General features: G+C 41.6%; 1 protein-coding gene across 1 annotated transcript; it reads left to right on the top strand.

Moving 5' to 3' along the window:
- Positions 1–273: 273 nt before the first annotated feature.
- On the top strand, positions 274–22,752 carry LOC117525671 (probable ATP-dependent RNA helicase DDX17). Its single transcript, XM_034187592.1, has 13 exons — positions 274–588; positions 2,603–2,786; positions 2,990–3,086; positions 3,326–3,459; positions 3,585–3,650; positions 5,474–5,615; positions 6,470–6,630; positions 6,744–6,916; positions 9,020–9,130; positions 9,597–9,658; positions 10,561–10,620; positions 20,344–20,574; positions 20,684–22,752. The coding sequence occupies exons 1-13, from the start codon at positions 533–535 to the stop codon at positions 21,160–21,162; spliced, it is 1,956 nt and encodes a 651-aa protein (XP_034043483.1). The 5' UTR covers positions 274–532; the 3' UTR covers positions 21,163–22,752.
- The last annotated feature ends 389 nt before the right edge of the window (positions 22,753–23,141 follow it).

Here is a 23,141-nt window from a genome sequence, read left to right as displayed (position 1 = left end):
CATGCAAACTCCACACAGGAAGGCCGCAGGTAGGAATCAAACCCACGACCTTCTTGCTGTGAAGCAGCAGTGCTAACCACTAAGCACCATGCTGCCCGCATCTGCACCCCAATCACCTGTTTCTGCACTTTTCCCATTCCATTACGTTTTATTTATTTAACAGTGAAGTAGTTTTGTCTATTTGACTCTTTTACTTCTGTTTTCTTATTGTTTATGCATCGATTCTGATTCACACCTCCAAAGCTTTGCCTCGACACGGCACCCATTTCACGAAGCTTTCAAAGCGCGCGGTGTCAGACGTAGCATCGTTTGTTTTAAGACGCCTGTATCTTATACGCGTAACAAAATTATTTTAGTTTAAACGAAGTTTTCTCCTAGATATACAGCGATAGTTTAAGACTGTTTTGTTAAACAGCGCACCACTTAATCTGTATTTCGCGGTAGTTCTCACGAAAACCAACCTTTGTCCGACGTTGAAGCTACGCTAAGGCTAAGCTAACGCAGCGTCGAGGGTTAATTTATTTTCGGCAGTATGAGAGGAGGAGGTTCGTCATTTGAAGACCGGGACAGAGACCGTGGGCGAGCCAGGTAACGCGGATATATTTAAAATGTAAACTTGTTTAAAACACAGTTAATGTTGGGTTACAAAACTTTCGTTAAGGCCGTGACGGGTTTAATGCAGGAGGCGAGGCCTAAAACAGCGCTTCGACTTAAAAAAAAAAACAAAAAAAAAAAAAAACGAGAACATTGGGGAGGAATGAAGAAGCTAAACTTTTTGGGCAACAACAGATTCGTCAAATGGGGAAAAAAAAAATCATCTGATCAACATAAAATGAGTTTCTGTGATACACTGACTTTCTATTGTTGTTACCCCTACCGACAAAGGGCGGTTATACGTCGGCCCGGCCGACTTTTCACTCCACTGCTGCAGATGACGTGCACTTTATTCTGTCTGCTCTGTCAATACCTCATGTCTTACTATTGCCACCACAGTTTGCCGTCAGCAAGGTTCTTGATCCCCAGATTGTTCTTGGGGTGTGGTTCAGCATGTTGCATGGCAGCATCCTCATTTGGGTGTGTGTAGTTGAATGGGAAGTTTTATTGAATTTACACCAAATAGGTCAGTGGGGAAGCGAACCGAAATGATAAAATAATTATATACTAATATACTATGTATAAGGTAATAAACTGCTCGTGTCCGATGGTTCAGGCACAACTAAACAGCACCCCCTATTGTTTGACTCCACACAAACCTCTACCAGCAACACTTGGCCACTTTTGCAAAACTGAAATGACAGAATCGAGCAACTTCATTAACCTTCAGCATTTAATGTACCAAACATTATCTGGTGAAGGTTGAAATACCTCTATAAAGCACTTTAAGTATCTGTCATAGATGGGAAAGCACTATATAAGTACAGTTCAGTTATTATTTCCTGTCTTGTCACTACCAACACTTAAGCTGAACACACCTGACTAAGTTAATCAGAAGGAAAGAATGCAGCAGAACAGGTGAATTCCAGGAACTGTGTTTGTGACCACTGATTTGTATGATATCTTAAAAAAAGACCAATTTGGACAATTTTTTTGTGGCCATGATTGTTTTTTTTTTTTTTTTTTTTTTAATCTTCCTGATTATGCTTTCCTTGTAAAGCTCTGTGTTCTCCAGATATTTCTTGTTGTGGTCCAGGAAAGATCATAAGTCTACAGTGCGATCAGGTCTTAAAATTTTTTTTAAAACTAAGGTCTTAACTCACTTAATTTCAAGGATCTTCCTACAGAGATAATTGCTGAGCAGTTATGTTTATTGCAACCCTCAAAATTTGCATAATGACAGGTTATTAGTTTGGTTTAAACCTGAGGACAGCCAAGAGAAGGTCTACAATAATCCTTTTTTCTCTCCAAATAAGTGACAAATGTCAAGAAAAAAATCACTATTTTATATTTTTTCCTGGAAATTGACATGCTACATGGTGTTTTTGTGTCATAAAATGAACAAGATTTAAGTCTTCTATCCAAAGAAAATTAATCACCAAGAGCAGTCATATTTGTTTTTGTTGTTGGGGTTTTCCCATGATGTAAATGGAAGTACCACAACTTGGGATTCTGCTAGTGTTTCTTTACTCTTTACACTGGGAAGAGTTAGGGTTATATTTGGATACTGTATTGTCTAAGAAACCAGGTGTACACTGAAACCTTACTGGGTTCTGTCACTTATTTACAGCATACCATGTTCATTTAATTCAAGGTGCAGTTTTCTGTCTCAAAGGGATGGGTGTCAGTGCACTGGTAGTGATCAATTTCAATTTATTTTATTTTAAATCTATAGCATCAAATCACAACAAAGCCACCTCAAGGCGCTTCACATGAGTAATGTCTGTCTTTACCAACCCCTCTGAGCAAGCACACAGATGACAGTAGTAGTAATAAAATGACTATACAGTCTGCGGGTGTAAAAGTGTGGAGATTTGGATTTAGCTTGAGAAATATACTGATCACAAACGAGCAAACTGCAGGGTTAACTGCCATGTTGATAAAGCAAGTGCTAGCCATTCAGCCTCGTGAAGTAAGCCAACATGGTGAAATTATCCTCATCTCCTAGACCTCGGTTTGGTGGTGGCGGTGGCGGCGGCGGCGGCGGCATGGGTGGTCGTGGTGGCCCCCCACCGATGAAGTTTGGGAATCCAGGGGAACGTCTCCGTAAGAAGAGGTGGAACCTGGATGAGCTGCCAAAATTTGAGAAGAATTTCTACACTGAACACCCAGAAATCCAACGCACGAATCAGGTAGCAGCACAAAATGGTTTGACTCTTTTCAGCTAGTTCACAGTAAAAACATTTGTGATTTTAATGTTCTAATGTCTTCCATATTATCAACAGTTACTGAAAAAATGATTTGCTCTTCATAGTCAAAATTATTTGGAACAGTATAACCATCTGCACAGCATATTTGATACTGAAGTCTTAATTTCATTCCTGGTCATATCCAGTATGAGTTGGAAGAGTTTCGCCGGAAGAAGGAGATCACCGTCCGGGGAGCCAACCCTCCAAAGGCTGTTACTGCATTTCACCAGGCACAGTTTCCTCGTTAGTAACTACACAGTACACATTTGATAATGCCTACATGGTTGATTTCACTGAAATCCTTATTCATTTGGCTTTACTTCACAAAATTAGGAGTAATTTAAATCTTTTCTCTTTGATTACTGTGAAATATTTTGTAGGCTTGCATTTGTAAGGATTTCTAATATAATGAAAGAAAGCACAGTAACACTCTGCTCAACTGCAGTGTAATTGTCTTTTTGGTTGTGTTACTCTGGTATTAGAGTATGTGATCGATGTGCTGATGGAGCAAAACTTCAAGGAGCCAACAGCAATCCAGTCTCAGGGATTCCCTGTGGCACTGAGTGGCAGGGACATGGTGGGAATTGCACAGACTGGCTCTGGAAAAACATTGGCTGTAAGGATGAGAGGCTGTAATTCTAATTTTATTGACATAGCACTCTTTTAAAACAAGTTCCAAAAGACTCAGTGGTATAAATAAATTAAAGAATCAGAACATTTTCTCTTTTTTTCTCTCAATAGTATCTTCTTCCTGCAATTGTACACATCAACCATCAGCCCTATCTTGAAAGAGGAGACGGACCAATTGTAAGTACATATTTCTGAGTGTGTTATATAGGGATGTCCCGATCCGATCATGTGATTGGAAATCGGGCCCGATCACGTGGTTTCAGACTTGATCGAAATCGGACGTTGCATCCCGATCAGGGATCTGATATAGATTTTATCCTCATTATTTTGATCAGCGGTATTTCAGGCTCATTAATGGGCCTTTCACGCGTCGGAAGCGTCAGAGGCGTGAGACACGTTGCTTTTTAAAGGCGTCAGAAGCGTCGCTTTAGCTTGGCTTTTGACGCGATGCTTCTGACGGGAGCGCGCATTGCTGCTTGTCGGCAGGCTGACGCGGTCAAAGTTCAACCCAGTCTTTTTTTCTTTTTTTTTTAATTGAACAAAAGAAAAAACATAAGTTCAACCGGACATTCTCGCACACGCGTGCAGCTGAAACTGATTCCAGAGGAGAAAAGGGAACAAGAAGAGATGGAATTGTAACCCAGACAGAGGTGGGGGGAGTTACGCGCGCAAAGTTTCTTTCGCAGAACTGCTGTTGGTGTGTTTACATGCTCAGCCTGATGCCTTGATGGAATGACAAGAGGATGATGGACACTTTCCCACCGAATCTCTTGCTCAGTCATCCTTCCGTGCGCACCAGGACCCGGTGCTGACCAAGTCCTCTGTCATCTGATTAACAAAAAGAAAAAAAATCCAAATTGACCTGTGATCGTTTGTCTACAAAACAGAACGAGAGATGGTGTGCGCACGAGCGACGTGCGCACTCATCACATTTAGGAGCGTGTCTTAAAGAGCTTCCGTCTTCATTCACGTTCACTGCGCTGCTCTGAACTTGTTGAACACTGATAAAGCATCAGAGGGACACTGAGGACTGTCAGGATGCAAATGTAAGTTGTTTTTGTTTGTTTTGTTTTTTTTTTTTGTTTTTTGTTTTTTCTTTTTACTTTTCAAGTTGACTTTTGAACTTTCGACGCTCTGAGCCGTGATGTAGTTTCGCCAATAGGAACGGCGGGTCGGGCCAAAACACGGAAGACTAGTGGCAGAAACCACTGATCTGTACAAATGGTAAATTGACTGCATTTATATAGCGCTTTTCCATCTGCATCAGACGCTCAAAGTGCTTTACAATTATGCCTCACATTCACCACGATGTCAGGATGCTGCCACACAAGGCGCTCACTACACACTGGGAGCAATAGGGGATTAAAGACCTTGCCCAAGGGCCCTTAGTGATTTTTCAGTGAGGCGGGGATTTGAACCACAGATCAGTGCAGAAACCATGTGTCTGAAGAAAAATCCTTGGATATGTTTTTTGTTGTTGTTTGTTACCTCAAAATTTCTGATTACTGTTTAAAAAAGTTTAGAACACTTGTAATTAAAATAGCTAAATCAATAAATGGTTCTTTAGAAACCTTTCATCTATAAATTATAACCACCTGTTATTTCAGATTAGATAATTTCTTGTTTAACATACGGAACCTTGGTCATTTATTTTTAGACAAATAAAATAACATGGAAATTTGTACATTTTTTAAGTCTGGTAGATTATTACTTGATCAAGTTACCTCAAGGAGAAGTGCATTGTTTAAGTGATAAATAATAAAATAAGGTGATTAAAATGAAATTATTATATATTTAGCATTTGTTCATTGTTCATTCAGTTTTTTAAAGTATCAGATCGGGACTCAGTATCGGCAGATACTCCAGATGACTCGGAATCAGATCGGGGCCAAAAAAAAACCTGATCTGGACATCCCTAGTGTTATAACATTGTGTAGAAATTGCACTGTAATTGTTGGGACAGCTGCTCCGTAACACCCAACTGGTCTTCTTGATTTCAGTGTCTGGTGCTAGCCCCAACCAGGGAGCTGGCTCAGCAGGTTCAGCAGGTAGCATATGACTACGGCAAGTCTTCACGTATCAAGAGCACCTGTGTCTATGGAGGAGCACCCAAAGGTCCACAGATACGGGACCTTGAGAGAGGTGGGTGTGGTTATTGGCAGGTGTATGCAATTTTTTGATTTTTAGTATTTGGGGAAGAGATCAACTTTACATCAACTGTATAATTTGGTATTCGTGGATATTAGCTTGCTGAAATCTTTCATCTTGGCTGTTTCCCTGTAGTCTGTGTCTTCTTCACTGATAAGTGTGTGGATCAAATGAAGAACTAAAGCTGTTTGACACATTGATTCTTTAGATAAAGAGCGCAGACTCTGTGACAGAAAATTTAAACGGTCAATGATTTTTGATCTGTATTAGGATGAGCTGGAGAGGAAATAGTCTGAGTACCAAGTCCCACCCATTATATACTCTGATATCACATCTTCTTCATCCCTGAGAGACACAAAGTTTCAAAATACAATCCAGGAAAATTTTAAAATTAATAAAATGTTGTCTTGCCTTAGGTGGAACAGTGAACAATAGAAGGACAAAAAAAAAAAGCAAATGAAAACTAGAATTTTAGTCTCACAAATTTTCCAAAATCATGCTGTAGTCTGAAACATGTAAAAACTGGGGTCACCAATGAAACTTTCCTTGTACAAAGTACTGTGGTTGGTTACTAATGAATTTCAGTAAATCCAATCATCAGCACTGCAGACAAAAGACTGTACCAGCTGTAGCGTGTGACTGAGATTTTCTACAGACTGAGTTCATCTTATAATTTTAAAAGTGCTCCCTATTTTTTGGTAGTCTTTCAATTAATGACGTCTCATGAACATTATAAGTGCATGAGTATCTTTTGACTTCTACAGCTGTAATGGGCTTCCTAATTCCTTGCACCCGATGGTCTCTATCTCTTTGTGATCTGGTCTAATGAGGATTTTGTCTGATTGTAGGTGTGGAGATCTGCATCGCCACACCTGGTCGTCTGATTGATTTCTTGGAGGTGGGAAAAACTAACTTGCGTCGCTGCACCTACCTCGTGCTGGATGAGGCCGACCGCATGCTGGACATGGGCTTTGAACCTCAGATTCGTAAGATAGTGGAGCAGATCAGGGTAGGAGGAATGTTCAGTGACCATGTCGACTGTGCTGAATTAAAACAAATGGTAAATTTAATGTGAACTGGCACATGTCACTGCCATTTTTTTCCTCCCCACTTGTCACACAGCCTGACAGACAGACTCTGATGTGGAGTGCAACCTGGCCAAAGGAGGTTCGACAGCTTGCTGAGGACTTCTTGAGGGATTACATCCAGATTAATATTGGCGCCCTAGAGCTCAGTGCCAACCACAACATCCTGCAGATTGTCGATGTCTGCATGGAGGCTGAGAAGGACAACAAGTATGGACATTCAGGACTGTAGCAGTAATGTGCTGTTATATTTCTATTATCAGCTGCTCCAGTAGTGCCACAGAACATTATCTCATACGTTTACACACAACAACTAATCATTACTTCTCCTAATCACAGCACTTATAGTTAGAACTAGATCTTTAGATTCCAAAACATCAGGAAAAAATGTTTTTGAACCCAAAAATCCAGGAAAACTGGCTTTTCTTGGTTGATGTCCACAGAAGGCTAGTTAAAATTTGTCCAATTTGCCATTGGTTGACATGTAGGGAATGCTCTGTTCAAATCCCTGTCAAATCAGAAAATCACTAAGTGCCCTTGGGCAAGGTCCATAATCCCTAAGTTGCTCCCCGTATGCAGCGAGTGCTTTGCACAGCAGCACCTTGAGGTCGGTGTGTGTGAATGTGATGTAAAGTGCTCTATAAATGCAGTCTCTTTACATGTTTAAAAAATTTCAGAAACATCTAATGTCGTTTCATTAATGTGGAAACAATTAAAACCTGATAATCTGTCATGTTAAACACTTTAAACCAGTTTAACATTATTTTAGAACAGTTTAAAATAAGGAAAATGGTTTTAAACCAGTTGAGAACATGGACCGGTTCCATAAAGCAATCTAATCTTTTGGTCTCTTAAACTTAGTCGACTACAGTTAGTTTGTCTAATCACCATTTCACATCAACAGCTAAACTTGTAGATTAGCCGTTTTACATTGGTGGATAAATTTCATGGCCATAGCGACCTTGCAGCGCTGTTGTCAAGAAACCCCTTCAATGCACAAGAGTTTTGCATTCTTCCGGGTTGGTCATTGTCATGAACTGTCCAGCCTAACTGGTTTTATTAACATTTATGGACACATGAATTTCAGAATGACGTGCTTAGCTCTTAGCCTAGCATTTCTTCTTCTACACTTCCTTCAAGCCTTTGTGTGCACACATCACTGCTCAGCATAACGGTGACCTCCGGTGGTTAATGTGAGAACTGTCACAAACACATCATGACAATTGTCTGCTAAAACCATGCCCAAAAGTGGAGCAAGCTCTCCTTTTGGAGGAATATGAGCGACATAGGGATGCTCTTGAGCGTTCCATCAAGTGGTGATACATGATAGCCACCATTTTTGAGGTAAGACACTGAAGTTTTGTTGACTAAAATAAGATTGACCTTCTTTCTATCAGGCTAAAAACTTAAGTCTGGTAACGGGAAACTTTAGTCGACTAATGTCAAAAAAGTAGTCAACTAAGTGAGTTTATTTGGCTAAACAAGATTAGAACACTTTATGAAACCGGGCCCAGGTCCAAGGAGCATTACAAGTAGGGATGTGAATCTTACAACAACTCACGATTCAATTTGATTCAGATTCTTGGGGCGACGATTCAATTCAGAATCGATTTTCGATTGAAAGAGCTCTGAGAAATAGTTATACAGTATTACTTAAAAAAAATGTTTAAGAAAATGCAGCTTTACAAGCTTAATCAAGTGATTCTAAAGATGTAAATTTACTCATCTGCTTTGCTCGTTCAGAGTTGACTGGCAGTTTAGCAAAGCGCTGGTCAGTAGTCGGCAGATACCGCTGCTCCACTTCTTTTAGCTCCGGGTGATGGCGTAGCATGTGGGCTTGTGGATTTGAAGTGTTTCTGAAGTACTTGACTTTCATTTTGCACACTGCATAAGTCATGTCAAGCTCCTTCTTATGCCTCAAATAATAAAATCCAAAATTCACCCAAACATTTGCCTTCAGCAAAGATGGTGCTGGCTGAATTAGCGCTTCGTCTGCCATGCTAAGCTACAGCTCACGAATGTTTGAAGCATGCCGGACCCTCCCCCCGCGGGGACGCTGTAGTACGGAAGTCGTTGCCTGACAAACAGTACACGCAGCGAGTAAGTAAGAAAATGTTTTAAAAAATGCTTTTTAAAAATCGATTGTTAGACATTTTGGATCAATTCAGAATCTTAATAAGAATTACGATTCGGACATGAATCTATTTTTTTCCGGCACCCCTAATTACAAGCAGTTTAAACCTGTTTATCTTTAGAAAAGGAGTAAATTCTTGAATTCCAGAAACCATTTTTTTCCTGTTTCCATGACTACAGGCTTATCCAGCTAATGGAGGAGATTATGGCTGAAAAGGAAAACAAAACCATAATTTTTGTGGAGACCAAGAAGCGTTGTGACGATCTAACCAGAAGAATGAGACGAGATGGGTGAGACCACAGGCATATATTATGAGAGTGAAGTCAGAATCAGAATAGCTTTTTTTGCAGCAATGCAGTGTTTGTGAATAATCAATTATTAATAAATGCATGTAATGTCTTAACAAATTTACAAAGTGCTTTATAAAAGAGCTTATGGATTTGATCAGAATAAAATGGGGGGAAACATTTTAAAATTGAGGCAAAAAAACCCTAATGTTAATATAAATAATGTACTGCTCCTGTTTTCAGAAAGATAATTGCTAATATTAACCATGTGACTTACAGAGGCAGTGTATTTGGCGAAACTGGTAAAAAGCAGGCCATGTGGTTATGCCACATGAGCAACTTAAGTTTTGTGTCTTTTGTGGGTTTTTGTTTTTGTTGTTGTTGTTTGTTTCTCTGCTACTTAAATGCATCATATATTTGACAGCAGATATTTATAGTCTGTTGGTCTCATAGTGGTTTTGTTTTCTAGATGGCCAGCCATGTGTATCCATGGAGACAAAAGCCAGCCAGAAAGAGATTGGGTACTCACAGGTAATAATACCTCCAGTGCAGCACATGTCGCTGTCATCTAGTGCGTTACAGCTGAATGTCCACAGAACTCTTAATTCTAAAGATGTTTAAACTGTGAAGGGGAAGGTTCTAAAGTTACATGAGTAAAGCAGCTCTCACATCTGGCTCACTTAGGTGCTGCCTCATTGTGTATCGGGTTGAGAAAGAACTCCGTGTCTCTTGGTTGACACCCCCCGCAACTCTTGCCTGGCCTGCGTTCAACACATAGTCCTCCCAAACTGGCACACAACTTGATAGAAATTGGCAAAAGTCCCTCCATCTTTCCTGGGGTCAGTCAGATTCCTGCACTGGACAGACAGTGCGAGGTTGACCCCGACCTAACATCAGGAGAATTTGGTGCACATTTCAGGGAACTCATCCTCATCTCGTGTGCCTCTTACATTTTTAAGAGCACACCAGAATGAAGTGAACCCACTATCAGAACACATGTTACAGATGCTTGTGTTTACTATCATTTGAGTGTAAATTGAGCTGATGATTCATATCTAATAAATCTTCCATCCATCCATTTTCTTCCGCTTTATCCGGAGTCAGGTCGCGGGGGCAGCAGCTCAAGCAAAGCTGCCCAGACCTCCCAATCCACACACCTCCTCCAGCTCCTCCGGGGGAACCCCAAGGCATTCCCAAGCCAGCCGAGAGATGTAGTCCCTCCAGCGTGCCCTGGGTCTTCCCAGGGGCCTCCTCCCAGTGGGACGTGCCCGGAACACCTCTCCAGCGAGGCGTCCGGGGGGCATCCGGAAAAGATGCCCGAGCCACCTCAACTGACTCCTTTCGACGTGGAGGAGCAGCGGCTCGACTCCTAGCTCCTCCCGAGTGACTAATAAATCTTTTTTTTTTTTTTTTTTTTCCATTTATTCTCACAGAATTCCGCAGTGGAAAAGCTCCTATACTGATTGCTACTGACGTCGCCTCTCGTGGTCTGGGTAGGTCTGCTCACACATACAGATAAGGCCATGTGATCTTTGACATTATGTCTCATCTGTCCTCCTTTCAGCATTTTTCATGTGAATAACATGGAGAGTTTTATGTGCCTTTTAGATTGATAAGTAAAATGTTGCAGTCAAATTCATGTGTTCAAATGCAGCTATTCTTCCTTTTTGTGAAGTTAGCATGACCACTAGGTAAGTAGATGTGAGAACACCTACGGCCATCAGACTTTGAAAATACAAAATGTCACTGCAAACACATTGTTGTCAAATTCAGGTCAGCTACGTCCATATATATATTTGGACTTTAGTTTACTTTTTAATTGTAGCTGTTTTATTGCAGTATATTAAATGGCAAATGGACGCATTTCACCTTTTAAGTCCAGTGACCCAGTGACTCCTCCCATTCATGCACGTAGTCCCACAGACTGATGTCCTGGCACTTTTTTGCACCTCAGCTGCACACCAGAAGCAATTTTTGGAGTTTGCTGTCTTGCTCAAGGCCACTTCCACATGTAGATAAAAGAGATCGAGCTGCTAACACTTTCATTAATGTGATCAAAACATTCTACCACCTGACCTACAGTCCCCTATTAGAGTTGAAAGCACAGTGTATTAAAATGTGTAACAGTTGTTGTCACATCTTGATGAATTTACAGTAAATAATCACTTTTACAGACAACTTTCTTAAGACAAGTCAGGGTTGATGCGTGACCCTGGCAAAGTCAATGAATATATGCCTTGGAATTTATTTATCTCAACCACTAACAAATGCAAACAGTATGGTGCTGTTTGGTAAATCAGTCTGGAGTGGGCAGTTCTCAAATAGTGACCACGCAAATAAGAAACGAGTGAGGAAGACACTAAGTTGCCTATGAAAACTGACTTATAGCCTTCTGTGGCTGTGATTGAAGAACATATGAATAGTGCAGCGTTTGTCTGTTGCATCACCAGTTACACAGCTTCATGGTGTGGTGGAACAGAGGAAGACTTTAAAACACCAGAACCTGTTCCACTCCACTGTTGATGCAACAGACAGAGCTGCACTCTGCACAGATTTCTCCAGTTGCTGCCATAGAAGCCTATAACTATAGAGTTGTCACTGGTGTCTTGGTGACTTTCCTCACTTGTCAGCTCTAGGTGCACTGACTTGTTTTCTGAAGATTACCTTCTGTAGACAGATTTGCCATCTTGAGTCATATTCTTTATCTTTCTGAATCATTGATTTCACTGAACCAACAAGAGATTTGTAACACATGAAATCGACTTTTGCCCCATTTCTTTTGCAGACTTGTTAATGAAATAGTGACATAACATGAGGGCATAAAATGGCTCGTTAGACGTGTCCAAAGAGTTTCAGTCACTTAAAAAGTTCCTAAACCATTGATTTTAATGTGGATATGATTAACGAGTAGCTCAGTAAGGAGCAGGACTGTCATTATGTGAACCTGGGTTCACATCTGGCTCGCACCACCTCTCTGTGTCCATGGATAAGACACTTATAGTACAGTGCACTATGTAATTCCGTAGGATTTGCTTGCCAAAATAGATTTTTTTGTTTAAATGGCTTTATTTGGGTGCCAATAAATAAAAAAAGTCAGGGTCTGAATTTTCAGACCCCTGGAGCCCACTCTGGGGATGCCCCTTAAGTTTCCTACCAAAAAGATCTGATTTTCGGTAATATTTCTAAATTGTAAGTTAATGTTGGTAATATAAAGGTGTTTATGAGACATTTAAGGGGTAACATGATATCAGGCTACCAAATAAAAGACATTTTTTGTATTTTTAACAATTTTGTTAACATTTTAGGTTTAAATATAAGAAAATTAGAACAAAACTCTTTAACTTTCTTAGGACAAGAAATTATTTAATTTCAGAATGTGATGGAAATTCAGCAGTATTATTTACCCATACTGAACACATAATAAAAATAAAAAATACCATTAAAGCTAAGATTTTATTTAAGGTAATAACATCTTACATAACGCAGTGCGTAAATACTTCAGTATAATAAGTACGTTTTAAGTATCATATGGACATATAAATTTACACAGGCCTGTAAATTAGAGAAACAGTGTCCTAATCATCATCATCCTCCTGTTCATCATTTCTATCAACATTTTCACAGCACATTGAGAAGCATTTACATAGAGGGGTGCATGGAATATTGTTCCTTAGACAAACACACCATCTTTACATCCTGATTTGCACCCACACTTGGTTAGTTCAATGACTGCTCGAGGTGCTGGGAGCTCAAGGCATTTCAGAGGCACATACATCTCATTCTGAATGTTCCATCCACTTCCTTCCACAGAGGGGAGAGATGCATTTTTGTCATCATAGGATTTATCTCTCAGACAAAGTTGACCCTTGCTATATGTGGAAGCAATGCAGCACGAGTAGGAGGCAGCATTTCTCCTTCCAGATTCTTTGATGTAAACAGCTCCCATCGCAGTGCAGGTAAGGTGTAAGGGCCAGTGGATGAATAGACATGACAAACAAACCTCTCCAAAGGTCTAACCTGTCGTGGCAGCTCACCATCAATTAGGTTAATAGGAATAGGACCACAACCAAGATCAAAGAAGCACGGTAGAGCAGGATCATTATCCTTAAGTTTCATGTATGCATTTACCAAAGCCTTTTTGGTTACTCCTACAAATTTGCCTCCCCAGTCAGCACCAGAAAAGTTGTGAATGCCAATAGTAGAGAAGCTTGAATCTTCGACTGGACTGGGTTGCTTGACGCAAGGACATTTCGCTTCAAATCGCCAAAGCTTCCTCAGCTAAAATTCTTGCTCTGGTGGTCTGACTTCTGTCTTGACTCTTGTAGAGAAGAATAATCAGAAGTCACAAAAGCTGGAGTTTAAACCTAACCAGATCCCTCCTACCGAGAGGCAGACTGCTATAGGCCCGTGACTAAACAATAGCTCTAATTAGCACCTATTGTGCTCTAGTTACCACCCTCCTAATGACAGGGCAGCTGTCCCTCCTAATGATGGGACGGACCCTCTCCTGATGGCTCCCTTGACGACTCTGCTGATGACGTGAATGACTCATTACCATGAACAAAAGACTGAAACTGCTTTGACCTGAGTACCCCATTGTAAACAGGGGATAAAGCGTGTCTCAGACTCCCTCCCCGGTTAAGGCTGGGTTTCAAACGTTTCACAAAGAATGCCTCCTTGACCCCTCTCTCAAACCATTTCTTCTCTCTGGCTAATATTTTAACTTCCTTGTCCTCAAACATGTGGTTAGTGTCTTTAAGATGGAGATGAACTGCAGACTGAGGTCCACTGGCGCCCTCTCTGCAGTGCTGGTATAGCCTTTTGTGTAAAGGTTGCTTAGTCTCACCTATGTAGTGTTCGTTACAGTTTTCCTGACATCTGATAGAATACACTACATTGCTCTGTTTGTAACTAGGGATCCTGTCCTTAGGGTGAACTAATTTCTGTCTCAAGGTGTTAACCGGTTTAAAGTAAACTGGGATTTTGTGCTGTCTGAAGATCCTCTGTAGTTTTTCCCCTACTCCTGCTAAATAAGGGAGAGACACTCCTCTTCTTCTTGTCTCCTGTCTATCTGGTCTCTTTGTTCTCTGGGACTTCTGCACTTTGTCCAGGGACCATCGTGGGTACCCACATACTGTGAGGGCTTTCCGGACATGTTGTTGTTCTTTAGCCCTTCCCTCTGCAGTTGTGGGCACCTGTAGGGCTCTGTGTTGAAGCGTCCTGATCACTCCGAGCTTGTGTTCAAGGGGGTGGTTTGAGCCAGAGAGCAGATATTGGTTTTCTGTAAACCCCTGTCTGGAGCTGCCTGTTCTCTCCAGTCGTAACATACCAGTCCAAGAAGGCTAAATGGTTGTTTCTGGCATCCTCACGTGTGAACTTGATATTGGCGTCCACCAAGTTGATGTGTTCTGTAAAGTCCTCAACTTCCTGTTGCTTGATTTTAACCCATGTGTCATCAACATATCTGAACCAGTGACTGGGAGAGATGCCCATGAAAGATGTCAAGGCTGTCTTCTCCACTCGCTCCATGTACAGATTGGCCGCAATGGGGGATACCGGAGACCCCATGACACAACCATGAATCTGCCTGTAGTAATTCCCCCTAAACAGGAAATACGTGGTGTTAAGACAGATCTCCAAGAGTTGGCAGATGTGGTCTGGTGTGAGTTTGGTCCTTTCAGTAGACACACATCCTCCAGCAGTCTCTGCCTCACAGCTGAGATGGCCTCAGCGGTGGGGATGCAGGTGAACAACGAAGTCACATCAAATGACACGATTGTTTCATCTGCCTCCAGCTGCAGGTCCTTGATCTTGTACACAAAATCTTGTGTGTTCTCCACATGGTGGTCTGAGTTACCCACTAGAGGAGCCACAATCCACTTGAGGTGCTTGGCCAAATTGTATGTGATGGAATCTGTGCTACATACAATAGGCCTGAGTGGCACGTCCTGTTTGTGGATTTTGGGCAGTCCATAGATGCACGGAGTGGCGTCCCCAGGGTACAGTCTGTAGTATGTCTGCCTGTCGATGAGTCCCTCTTTCTCCAGGTTTTGGAGGTAGCTAATGATTTTCTTCTTATAGCCGCTCGTGGGGTCTCTCTTCAGACGTTCGTATGTATTGGAGTCCTTGAGCAAGTTGTTGATCTTGGCCTCATAGTCCAATGTGTTCAGGACCACCGCGCATCTGCCTTTATCCGCTGGCAGGATAAGGATGCTTTGGTCCTTTTGCAGTGCTGACAAAGCTTTCCGTTCTTCTCCTGTGATGTTGGACGGAGGAGGCTTAGCACTGTTCAGCACTGCTATGACTCTTAGTCGGACGTCCTCAGCTTCTGAGTCATTCACGTCATCAGCAGAGTCGTCAAGGGAGCCATCAGGAGAGGGTCCGTCCCATCATTAGGAGGGACAGCTGCCCTGTCATTAGGAGGGTGCTAACTAGAGCACAATAGGTGCTAGTTAGAGCTATTGTTTAGTCACTAGCCTATAGCAGTCTGCCTCTCGGTAGGAGGGGTCTGGTTAGGTTTAAACTCCAGCTTTTGTGACTTCTGATTATTCTTCTCTACAAGAGTCAAGACAGAAGTCAGACCACCAGAGCAAGAATTTTAGCTGAGGAAGCTTCTGCGATTTGAAGCGAAACGTCCTCGCGTCAAGCAACCCAGTCCAGTCGAAGATTCAAGCTTCTCTACTTACTTTTTGTAGTAGTTCATTAATGATACTGCTGCTGGATTTATCAATTTTTTTTTCTTTATTTAATTATATAACCTAAACAAAATGATATATGAACCTTAATTGACTATTTCAGTAAATATAAGCTTTGAGGACCCACTTGATTAGGGAAGGGGGGTCTAGGAGTCAAAGAATTAAACACAAATATTTACTTTTGTTTTTACCCATTGATTGAGATTATTGTATTAGCACAAAAAATATGATTCATATCAGCTTTGGGGGCCCTGCTTGGGGGGTCTAGGGTGTCTAAAAATTTGGACCCCAATATTTTTTTTACTTTTTTACACCCATAGATGGCCAATTAGAATAAACAAATTTGTCAAGAATATCCTACGGGAGCTGTGCTGAAGTCTATTTTTCAGGATATATCAGCCTCTGGGGCCACTTTTGGGGAGTCTAGGGGTTCCAACAATTCTGACCCCAATATTTTTCACTTTTTTACATCCATAGGGAGCCATTAGAATAAAATAATTAATTTTGGCAAGCATATCCTATGGAAGACATGCCAAAGTCCATTATTTCAGTATAAATCGGCTTTGGGGGCCACTTTTGGGGGGGTCTAATATTTTTCACTTTATACACCCATAGGGAGCCATTAGAACAAAGGAATTAATTTTGGCAAGCATATCCTACAGAAGCCATGCCAAAGTCCATTATTTCAGTATATATTGGCTTTGGGGTCCATTTTTGGGGGTCTAGGGGGTCCAGAAATTTGGACCCCAATATTTTTCACTTTATACACCCATAGGGAGCCATTAGAACAAAGAAATCAATTTTGGCAGGCATATCCTAAGGGAGATGTTTTGGTGACATAGTGCACTGTACTTTTAATCTGCATTGTCTCAGTCCACCCAGCTGTAAATTGGGTACCGGCCTTGGCTGGGAAATGACTTGTGATGGACTGGTGTCTTGTCTAGGGAGAGTTACAGACCCTCCTTCACAACACATCACTGAGTCCGGGGCTCAGCACCGGCTCAGTGGGCCTCAGGGCCTAAAGATTGGGTACTTTTTTTTTTTTTTTTTACTAACTTCACATTGAAGCTGACAGTCTGCACTGAGTTCATGTTCACAATTTGCTTGTCAACTCTAACCTGTCTGGATCTACAGCTGTACAAATTAGTCTCTGCCACAAATTCCATTTGTTTATATTAGTTGAATTTACTATTTCACTTTCACATTGAAGGTTGTAGAAACTTTTAAACTTAGAGCGAGTAAAGCGTATTATTGTGTGTGGGGGGGTGGGGGACATTTAAAAAAGGGTGCAGCTTGTGACAAAGTGTAATGTCCAGGATGGAGGCTGTGCAGCCTTCTGGGTGTTTTAGTCTGTTTCTTGTTACTGCAGTAAAACAGTTTCTTCAGTCGGGGTTCTCTGGCACGCTGCCTGAAAGGAGGGGTGTGTGTGGGACGCTGCTCCTGTGCACATTTTCTTAAGTCTCCTTCATGGTGTCAGTGCAATTCAATAATGATGCTGCTCATATTACATGATATTATTATAATAATAAATTGTGTAATTGACATATTTCGGCAAAATGGTCCATATTGTTATGTTTTGCAGATCTGTTGGTAGGATAAATCTGAGAATGGGGAAGAAGGGAAGTGTTTTTGACTTGATAAAATTCTTTTGACTGTATCTTTTTTTTTTTTTTCTTCTTCCCCTCTCAGGGTTTGGCAGCACACGGCAGCTGTAACAGTCTGTGCTGCTGTCACTGCCCCCTCGGTCACGTTAGTCTAGAGACTTGGCTAGTCTCAGAGGGTTTAAAGCCCCTCTTATAGATAAGTCAGATCCCCCCTGCCCAGTATTGTCAGACATTAAATCCAACGAGCCTTCCTTGGGAGCAGCCTGAGGTGCCTGTATGTCTGCCCATCGGTCCGTCCAAAAAAAGCAGACAGACAGGAGAGAGAGAGAATTAAAGGGGCTCGTCTGGATCCAGTCCTGGCCGGGGTCTGAGGAGGGTCCCGCAATGCGACGAGAGAGCAACAGAACCGGCCATTTTGCATCTCTTGAGGTTAAAAGGTTCTGCTCCCGTCTGCTGTTGCTGGTGTGCGCAGAAGGTGAGGGATGAAAGCTGCGTCCCTCCCCCCTCAGCCCCTCCGTATGAACCGGGACTGAACAGGGGGTGACTGTCTACCTTTGTAAAAACAACCTGACGGGGGTAAGTACCTCACCGTCCTTTTGCCATAACGCCTCCACGAGTTCACTGTACATTCAGGTACTTCTGTCGTCCACTTTGTTGCTGCTAAGTTTCAGGGCACATCATTGTTCTTAGATTGTGGTGACGTCCGTCTGTCCAGCTGGACTGAAAAAAGGAGACTTATTGATGAGACTGAGCAGTGCTGTCAGAGCCCCACATCTCCTGTAATGAGAAACAGACTCCTACTTGTGTTCTAAAAAATTTGACCTGTAACATGGGTCAGTGCGTGCTCACATGAAGAATCTTAAAACTTGACGGTTTTATGCCTCAATGGCGAGCTCAAAACCCTGACGTCATGTTTTAACTGTGTTTGATTTATGAAATGAAATTTAAGATGTGTGGATTTTTGCACAATATCTGAACAAACAGGTAAGATGATTATTTCCAACCTGAAATAATAACTTTTTTGTTGTTATGCCTCATTAAAATATTTTTGAATTATTTTAGAAATATTCGTTACTGCTACATACCATATTCATGCATTGGAATTTCCTGTGCATTCCATGCAATATTCTCCCTGAAGAGGAGGTGGGTGGATGCACAATCACAGACAAATGTTACTTTGTTGGACTGCAGGTGTCAATAAAATGTTTATCATAAAAAAAAATCACAAATAACACTCGTTTATCTGTTTTATTCCAGTACAAATCCTCTTCTCATTCATTAAATGTGTTCTTTGTCATCAGCTAACGTCACTTTTCAATGATAACCACACAGAGAATATAATAATTTGCTTAATTGAAACATTTTGCACAGCATTATACTAAAGCAGAAAACCCTGGCTCTGATAGCTGTCTAAAAATTTCCCATCTGTTGAAACCAGGCGATTCTCAATTTATATGATCTGTTGGTAAACTAGTCTTTAGTTGTTGTTTGTTTCTTCTTTAATACTTGAAGAAGAAGAAAACTCACCTAGCCACAGGCTTCACTTTCCAATGAGTTGGAGTTAATCTTTTTTTAATGAACCAGTAATCCTTTCACTTGCATCTGCTTTCTGGATACTACAGCTTGTGTGCCTGGAGCACTGCAGTTTAAAGGCAGACAGGTGCCGTTCTGATTGGCTGTCCTATTTGAACTGCAAAACACCCATCACTAATAAATGCTGGAAACTAAACCCTTATGTTTTTTACACGGCACTGAATTTGTGCTGCTATTTTATGCCCCTTAACTAGCAAATTGCACTGGGACATGCCATATTGGCCTAGTGCCATATGTGCACATCTGCATTATGCCTACAATTAAAATAGGAACCTTGAAGTCTGATTATGGTCTAACTTTAACAGTTACAGGTTTTACATTTAAAAAGAAAAGAAAATGCTGCTAAAAGTTCAATTGGAAGCTCAGACAACTGCTGTTCCTTCAGCTTGAAAAGAGTTCATGGAGAGTAATAGTTACCACTCTAACGTTCTAACAGCTAAAACTCGATGTGGTCACTGTATTTATCCTCTCAAACACCGCATGTACAGACATGCATCGTCTGGCAGTAACCATCTTTGGCTACTAGCATGAAATCTGAGCACACTAATGACAGCCAGGACATCCAGGTTGTAATTTTGACTGCTTTCAAAATAAGTTAATTAGTGCAATTAATGACGGCTACTTCAGTATATATAGGTCTTGTAGCTTATATTCCAAAGTGATGTGGGGAAAAAAAATGCAGAAGTCTGTGGCCACAAGATGGCATAGAGTACATGTGATAAGATGCTGTATACTGAATGAGTCATTCACACTCTAGAGCACAATTAAACCGGGTGCAAACAACCTTAATACAATTAGATCAGAATGAGAGACATTCTGTTTAAGAGAACAATTCAATTTAACAAATCATGCTCTCAGTCTGAAAGACCACAATGGAGAAAAGAGGAAATATAACTTTAATACTGCTTGGCAGTTAACTCGTTTGAGCTGTGTGAGACAACAAGAACAGCAATGTCAGGTCAGCAGGCCTGATCAAAGGTAAGTGGTCGCGTGATAAATAAATTACGTGCAGATTAAATTCTTTTTGCGTGAAATGGGAGCGCCACATTTCAAACATAGGTGCAACTTGTAGCCCAGTGTGCTTTGCACTTGTTTTGTGTGGGGTTTTTTTTTTGTTGTTTTTTTGTTTTTTTTTCTCCCCACTTCGTGATGCATTGTTGGACAGATGTGACATTCTTTGGTGCGACTTGTAGTCCAGAACGTGTGGTTTACACAGAAAAAAAAAAATGGAGAGACAAAAACGATTAGTTCTGATTCTTTTCCTGCAGTGATTATTGATTTATTTATTTTTTCTCTCCACTCCATCAATTGCTTTCACCAAAAGATGTGGAAGATATCAAGTTTGTCATCAACTATGACTATCCCAGTTGCTCGGAGGATTACGTCCACCGTATTGGACGTACAGCCCGCAGTACCAACAAGGGCACTGCCTACACCTTCTTCACCCCGGGGAACCTGCGGCAGGCCCGGGACCTTGTCCGAGTGCTAGAGGAGGCCCGGCAGGCCATCAACCCCAAACTGCTTCAGCTCGTTGACTCAGGTCGTGGAGGCGGCGGTAAGAATAAATTTGATTATAAATGAATGGAATTTTTTTAAAACATATCTTGAATTTAGTAACGACACTGATGCAGTTTGGAGATAATTTTTTGTTGTTTGTTTCACAGGTGGCAGAATGCGTTATCGTAACACCAGCTCCAACAACCCCAACCTCATGTATCAGAATGAGTGTGACCGCCGCATGCGCCCCAGTGGCGGTAAAGATAATCGGAGTGGCTACAACCGCAACAACCGTGATGGGGACCGCACATCATCTTCCTACAGGGACCGAAACCACGACCGCAGGAACAGCTACAACTCGGAGCAGTATCAGAGTTACGGCAGCAGTGGCAGCAGCGCTGGTGGGAATTACCGTGCCGGAGGACAGTCCAGTGGGGGTGGGGCAGGTGGCATTCATGATCAGTCTAACAAGCCACAGGGTCAGTTTGGGCAGGGTCCTCCTCCCCCATCTGCAGTGCCACAGCCGCTGATGGCACAGCCCTTTGCTCCACCACAGGCCCCCCTCATGGGCTTCATGGGGCAAACGCCATATCAGTTTACGTCTGCGCTCCCTCTGCCGGGAGGCCCGCCACCTCCCCGCAAGTAAAAATACAAGGCAGAAGCATCAAGTCAACCTCTACCATTTAATGTGTTTAAAGTAAAACTCTTTTCTTCTTATTCTTCCTTTTTTTAAAATGATCAAGAACAAATATGGTGAAACATCTAAGCATAAAAAATCGGATGGAAGCGGGTTCTGAAGGCATAAATCTGAGGTAAGCGTTCTTTTTCTATCATGTACTTTAAATGTGTGGAATTCTTTTCAAATATTCAAATGTTTGTGTTTATGTAAAAACATAAAAAAAAAAATAAAGGTGAGGAAAAAATTGTAGGCCCCCCCCCCCCCCCCCCCAACTAACTGTAGCCGTGTTTGTTGATGGAGATGCGTCGGTATGGAGATGATTTTAAACGTAACTGGATTTCTTGTGCCACTCTGACCCAGCCAGGTCCATGTGAGGATATTCAAATCACTCGTGTGTCTGTCCGTCTGGAGCTAGATCTCCACATCCACTCTTTTTTTTTTTCCCATTTATATCTCATATCGATGCTGCCGCAAGGTACGTCATAAATTTAAAACTATGTGAGTAGACCTTTGTTATAAAATGAATGTGTGTGTGCGCTCAGCGAGTGTGTTGCTGTTTGCTTGGGAGGGGCAATGCAGAGAGTGGTATTCAGTTGAATTTTGAAATTCAAACTTTACTCAGTTCCATCATTTATTATGATGGCAAACTAATTTGGTGTATTTAAAATACTGTTATGGTAAATTTACTCGTTCTGACCCAAACTAAATGCTTTGGCTTCTCCCATTTTGCTCAATGTCACCACTGCGAATTCCGTTATGGATCTGCAAGTTAATGTGGCACAATTTTTACACTGATTGAGCATCGTGTTGTAACTCCGCATGTGTGAGGAGAGCGGCGGTCTGAAGTGAGGACCACCGGCTTATTGGTGGTGGTCCTCTGACATCTGTCTGCTGTCTTGGAGCTCAGGCACATAGGGACACTTCATACATCTGTGAGGAGCACAGCCACTGACCTCCTAGGGGGCGCTGTGACCTTACAGGGCATCAGTCATGCTGTTTGCAGGGATTAACTTTTAAATTAGGCTTCAATCAGTTCTAAGAAAAAATGAGCAAGAGGAAAATCAGGAAGTCCGGTTATTTTTAACTCATCTGCTTAGACGTCTGCTTTCTTTTTGACCTTCATCCTGTTGGTTGTTTTTAACATGAACTGCAGTTTTGTAATCAGACGGTGCAGCAATGGATTTTTAGGGTTTTGACTCCATGGTGACATGACTTTTTTTTTTTTCCTTCTTTAAAATATATATTTTATTTAAACCTTCGCATTCCAGGAGTCGACCTGTTTTCCTTTGATTTTGTATAGTGAGAATAAAACGAGCAGCAGAATCATTTTTCTCGAGGCACTGATTAAATGTTTCAACAGGATCAGTGCAGCTTCAGTTTCGTGATCATATCTGCTCATATTGATACTTTGTCATTCATGTTGTTTCCTGTCAGTTAAAATCTACTTTTCCTGAAAAGTAGATTTAATCCAGCTGATTCTAGACCAGTTTGACAAGTTGCTTGCTCTCTCTCTCACTTGTTTTTCTAGTGCTGTCTTTAATAAAGAGTTAAATTCAAGCTTTGTTTGTTCCAGCTGATCACTTCAGTGTTTTGGTTCAGTCACCCGCAGACACGCTCACCAGAGATCAAAGGTGGGGTGGGGGGGGGGCTGCATGACAGTAAAACCAAACTAGACTCTTGGCACTAGGAGCATCACATTTAACTGATCTCAGGTTTTCTGAGCACATGCTGGTGCATTATGCATCCACCAAATATCAGAACTATCTGGGGTCCCAGATGGCAACCACCCAGGTAGACAATCTATCCATCCAAATTAAGCCTTTAGCTGCTCCAACCAGGTAAAATGTGAGCATGTTCTTAACCTTCCCCAGCTGCTGGGGTCCTCAACACCAAGGTACCATCGTACCTGTACCAAAGATGTGGAGTTGTCATGTGATTAGTCAGGC

Source organism: Thalassophryne amazonica, chromosome 15 (assembly GCF_902500255.1).
Source record: "Thalassophryne amazonica chromosome 15, fThaAma1.1, whole genome shotgun sequence".
NCBI lineage: Eukaryota > Metazoa > Chordata > Actinopteri > Batrachoidiformes > Batrachoididae > Thalassophryne > Thalassophryne amazonica.
The sequence above is the reverse complement of the archived record's forward strand: the minus strand, read 5'-3'. Positions and strand labels throughout refer to the sequence as shown.